General features: G+C 42.4%; 1 protein-coding gene across 2 annotated transcripts in view; it reads right to left on the bottom strand.

Moving 5' to 3' along the window:
- The window catches only part of plekhg5b (pleckstrin homology domain containing, family G (with RhoGef domain) member 5b), an 83,209-nt gene extending 78,454 nt beyond the window's left edge, over positions 1-4,755 (bottom strand). The window contains exon 1 of one of the 2 annotated variants that reach the window (XM_034877279.1): positions 3,919-4,755. In XM_034877279.1, coding sequence (XP_034733170.1) covers positions 3,919-4,000 — 82 coding nt within the window. In that variant the 5' untranslated portion in view covers positions 4,001-4,755. The remainder of the gene's footprint in view (positions 1-3,918) is intronic. The other variant, XM_034877278.1, reaches the window with a different exon arrangement.
- Between the last annotated feature and the right edge of the window lie 462 nt (positions 4,756-5,217).

The following is a 5,217-nucleotide window of genomic DNA, read 5'->3' as shown; positions in this document are numbered from 1 at the left end:
GGAACACTTGATGGGGCCCAGTCAAACCCAGACGCTACCTCCAGCGGCCCCCAAGTAAGTTGAGTTTGAGACCCCTGGGTTAAAGGGTAAAAGCGGCCGAGATGGGTTTCCTTAGGAGGGGCCCCCGGGTGTCTCTCTTAGAGATCGGGTAAGAAGCAGAGTCATCTGTGGGGAGCTCGGAGTAGACCCCTTCGCATTTAAAGGAGCCAGTTGAGGTGGTCCGGGCATTTGGTTAGGATGCCTCCTGGGCGCCTCCCTAGGGAGGTGTTCCAGGCACATCCAGCTGGGAGGAGGTGAAGACCCAGGACTAGGTGGAGAGATTTTATCTCCAACCTGGCCTGGGACCGCCTCGGGATCCCCCAGTCAGAGCTGGTTGATGTGGCTCTGGAAAGGGAAGTTTGGGGTCCCAGGCTGGAGCTTCTCACCCCACAACCCGATACAAGTAGACGAAGATGGATGGATGGATGGACATTGGTCACACCTTAGACAAGACGTAAAGATAACACGGACCAATGACCATATACATGCCTGTACAAGGTTGATTCTCTATGCAAATTAAATGAATATGCAAAGCAGAGGCCAACAGTTCACTGTCCTGCATCATCAGACCAAGAAGAGTAGGAAGAGGAAAGAATGCATCTCAGGGCAACAAAAAACAAAAACAGCACGCCATCTGAAATTTGAACCCAAAAACATGTCTAGTGTTGGAAAGCAATATCCCACAAAACAGGGAATAACCGCCATACAGAGTGCGGCTGGATGTCTTTTAACCAAGGAAAAAACAGGCTGCATTGCCAAGGTAGACCAGTATTTACAGTGATGCAAGCTGCAGTCTCTATGCAGTTTAAAAGAGGAATCATACAGTCAAAATAACCACTAGAGCCATTGACAAAGTTGTTACAGAGCTTGCCTTGTTAGCGACATCAAATGCTGTGCAGAGCCTTCATAAAACAAGTAGCAGTTGTATATTAAAATGAGGGGCAACATTGGACATGAAGCTGGGATGTTAATTCCTGAGCAGTAGAAAGAGAGAGAGAAAACCAAAAGGCAGAGCAAAAACTGTGACCCGGAGCGCCATCGGGAAAAGGCAGAAACGCAAAGAGTGAAAAAGAGAAAGGAAATTAGTGTCGGGGAAAAAGTGGAACAATGGAGAGACAGCCGGAAAAAGGAAGTTTGAACTGTAACAAGCCACGAGCCAGAAAATTTCAAACACACACGTCTAGTCAGGCTTGAGCGTTGCAGCAGCAACACTAACCCACTCCAAATGTTCCCTCAGATCTCGGCAGCCTTTTCCTAGTAAAACCTCCACAATTCTGCTTACAAAAAACCATCCCATTAGTTCATTTTAGTAATACTTTTGGAGCTTTTGATCACAAACTCATGTGATCCCACACACTCTTTTCCCAGATGATACCAAAATAAGCCTCATCTTTAACCTCATATTTAATGCCAACATGGACCAGAAGTAGGGCACATACATCAATATTACATCGGTATCGTGATTAATGAATGCTACAATATCATTGTGGTACTGATATCGATGTAATTGGTCAAAAATATCATGATATTTGATTTTCTCCATATCACCCAGCTCAAACTAGAAGTCCTTAAAGAAAAACAAATGTGATTAATGAAATTTGGACACTGATAACTGCATGCAAACTGTATGCTGATGATCATGTACTATGACTGAAAGCTCTAAACTAAAAGCTGCTCAACGGAACATAACGGCAGGATTAAAAAAGTTGAACATCTGAGAAAATGAGTGTGTATTAAGAATGTCTTTCAACAGTAATTCTCACGAGAGTGTTTCTTCAATGTTGAGTCTGTAGTGGCGGACCGCCATTGCAACGTTTCTGCCGCCACGGTATCAGAAGTAGGGCAGGTGCACATTTTAGTCGCGGTTGCCTTTTAAATGATTCTGCCGACATAATGCCCCCCACCTCTCTATTCACAGGTAATTGGGCCCGTCCAGTTTAACTCCACATACTGTTGGATTGATGGAGTTTATTTCTTCTGAGAAGACTATCATATGCACAGCACTACTTTCTAATTACATCCCCTCTCTGCCCCTTTGCTTTTCTACTACTACTACTTACACTACTTTCTGGAATTCATGGTCAATAACCCTTAGTTGGATAGAACTATGCCTGAGTTTAAAAAATCTGATGTTATGAATTACTCTGACTAATAGTTAAGATCAGAGGAATGAAAGTGATCAATTGTTTATGCAAAGAGCGTTGTAAGGAATCCAATCCATATTTTGTGGTAATTTGGTTCAAAAGAAACCCATATTTCAGAGCTAGACCTTAAAGGGGTCGAGTTTGACCCGAGGACAACAGGAAGGTAAAACAGTAAGTGAGTCAGTGTAATATCAGATAAAGTGGAAAAAGTCTATAGATGTAGTCATTTGGGTTTTGGTTTCCCCATGAAGAATTTCTTGCAATATTCATGTTGTCGATGTTAAGCCCTCTGTAGTTCCTCAAAAAATACAGTTCAATCCCAAATGACAACATGCCTCATTGTGTGTGAATAAATATATTTGTTGGTGTTGCAGCATAGTGTCCGTTCCGTTTCATATGTAAAACATTTGGCGGCGGTGCGCGGGGAGTTGTTCGGACTGATCTGTCCCCACTGCTAAAAAAAAACCTAAAAGGAAAGACTGCAGTAGCATAAATGTTGCTTCCTTTTTTTTAATCTAAGCATTTGTTCTTGGCACCCTATTTCCTCAACAGGCCTGCGGTGAGACTTTTTCCTCAACTGCCATTTCCAAGGTCAAAAATAAACTTTGAACCTCAGCTGAAAAGCTCAACATAGACAAGAAATTCTTCAACAGCGAGGAAGCATCTAATTCCATTCTTGCGGGGACAACTCCGTATGAAGCTCACATGACATGATCGAAAGCTCCAAAACACCTACTAATTGGACCTGGTGGTGAGATTGACAACTTGAAAGTGGCATTAACCTGCAAGTGTTGGGATTACACTAACCAAACCCCATTAATGAAATCATTCATTTAAGCCAGAACCTACAGAAGTTCTCCTTTATGATGACCGACACTTTAACATCCTAAAAGTTCATCAAAAAAAAGTGGGAGCTGAGGTTTCTAGACTGTTTTTTTGTTTTTCGGTGGTGGACAGAGACCAGACTAGACATCTGGTCCCAGATTAGACCAGTGTGTTTAAGACAGGCTTAAGACTCTGGTGGCCTGGAACATTGAAGGGTTCCAGACTCAACCAATTAAGGCTGCTAAACTTTAACTCCATGCTTACTGTATGAAGCCATGCAATGCATACATCACACATGGAACGGCCGCCAGAGAGAGCTCGCTGGGTCTGAAGCTAAAACAAGAAGTCAATTAGATGACTAACAGAATATGAATCTGCAAATATTTCATCATGTCATTTTTTAAATGTAAAAAAAAAAGACCTACCTACAAAAAACCTACTTGGGACAAAAATTGCTAGTTTCAGCCTTAGGAAAGACTACATATTAACAATGTAACTTTGATGTGAATTATGAGCTGGGAAAGAAAGAGGAGAGCACAGATGGCAGGCCAGGGAGGAAAAACACAATAAATAGTGTTCATGTGAGTTTATGCTGCCGAGTCCTCATCATGAGGGGAACTTCAGATCACTGTGTACTGTCTTCTCAGATTAAAATACCCCTGCTTCCAGCTGGGATATTTTGTCAAATCGCCAAATCCAGCTATTAACTTTGATGATGGAAGGGGGGGGGACATTAAACAAAGATCTGGAGCCTGAGGATCAAAGTCTTCTTTAAGAGAAACACAATGCGCAGCGTGAATTACACAAGGTGTTTCGTACAGAACAAAGCGTTCAGGTGACTCATGGTGAGAAGGTGCTGACGTATGCAACCGATCATATCAGTGAAATGACTTCATGAATGTTTACTTACTGAGACGTAATCTGAGACCAAGCCAGCTCCTTGGTGGCGATTTGTGCAGAACTGAATTCATTGTCCACTTGTTTGGCACCATCTATGCATGCAGTCCTTCTTGGGAGAGAAAATAAACCCTGCACCAACAGCAGCTCCTCACAGGTCCGTCTGTCGGCGTGTGGCAGGCTCGATGCTAATCACCCAGTGATGTTTAATGAAGCGGTCCTCTCTGTGGCATTCTCACTTGCTTCCCATTTCTCATTTAAAACGCCTCTTCAGCCTGTTAAGATCAGTGGTCGGCGGCGAGCACAAAGCTGCAACTCACATCGCCGTGAGTACACGGAAAAGAGTGGCAAAAATACATCAAAACTTAATATCCACACAGGTCTAGCAACCAGTGAGGCACGGCTGCAAATTGGAGTCCATGCTAAGTTGTAAATAACCTGTTGCTGGCTGCATACATGCGAAAAAGAAATCTCCTCGACGTCCAATGTCTGTTGGTGAAGCTCGGTCGATGCAGGAATGAGATTACTACAAGAAAAACACGTGGATTTGTCTTTAAAGAAGCTAATCCATGGCTGGACTTCGTGCTATCAACTTTACATATCATGCGGCTCAAGTTGAGCACATTTAGTCCTCTGCGTCGTCTTGTCGCCCTCTCTGATCAACCATGGGCTCTCCATTCATTCAGACAACCTGGCTAGTTCGGGATCCACAAAAGACTCGATGCAGTTTCTCTCTCAAGTTGTGCAGTGTGATGGCAGCTAGAGGCGCCCGAGACACTCAGCAGCACCCAAACCAGAGTCCATTCAGTTACTGAGGGATTTTATCCAAAGTACACCCAGATCCCTGTCAACAAAGTTAAATCTAAAAAAAAAAGAAGAGTAAACACATTATTCAAATTAAATCTTTTTTTTGTCTTGGAAAGTAACTAAGTATATTTACTCAAGAACTATTTTTAATTAGGCTACTTATACTTTACTTGAATATTTCCATTTTCTGCCTACTATGCTAGCGTTATACTTCTCTTAGCTAGTCCAACAACATTAGACAACCACATTGTTCGTTTTAATCCAATGCATTAACTATTTGCTTATCTTTAGCGTTACTTAGTTTTCAGATTAATGACACAAAATATAATGAATAAATACATTAAGAGAAAAGACACATTTACCCGGGCAGCATCCAAAATTATAATTCAGCAACTGTAGCTAGCTAACTAGCTAGATTTCTGAATGACACCCATAGACCGTTAATATAAATGGACAGAGCATGAGTGACGTCACCCATTGGTTTGTGGAGATCAGAAATGAGTCG

This window comes from Etheostoma cragini, chromosome 7 (assembly GCF_013103735.1).
Source record: "Etheostoma cragini isolate CJK2018 chromosome 7, CSU_Ecrag_1.0, whole genome shotgun sequence".
NCBI classification, from domain to species: Eukaryota; Metazoa; Chordata; class Actinopteri; order Perciformes; family Percidae; genus Etheostoma; species Etheostoma cragini.
This window is presented reverse-complemented; position numbering and strand designations above follow the sequence as displayed.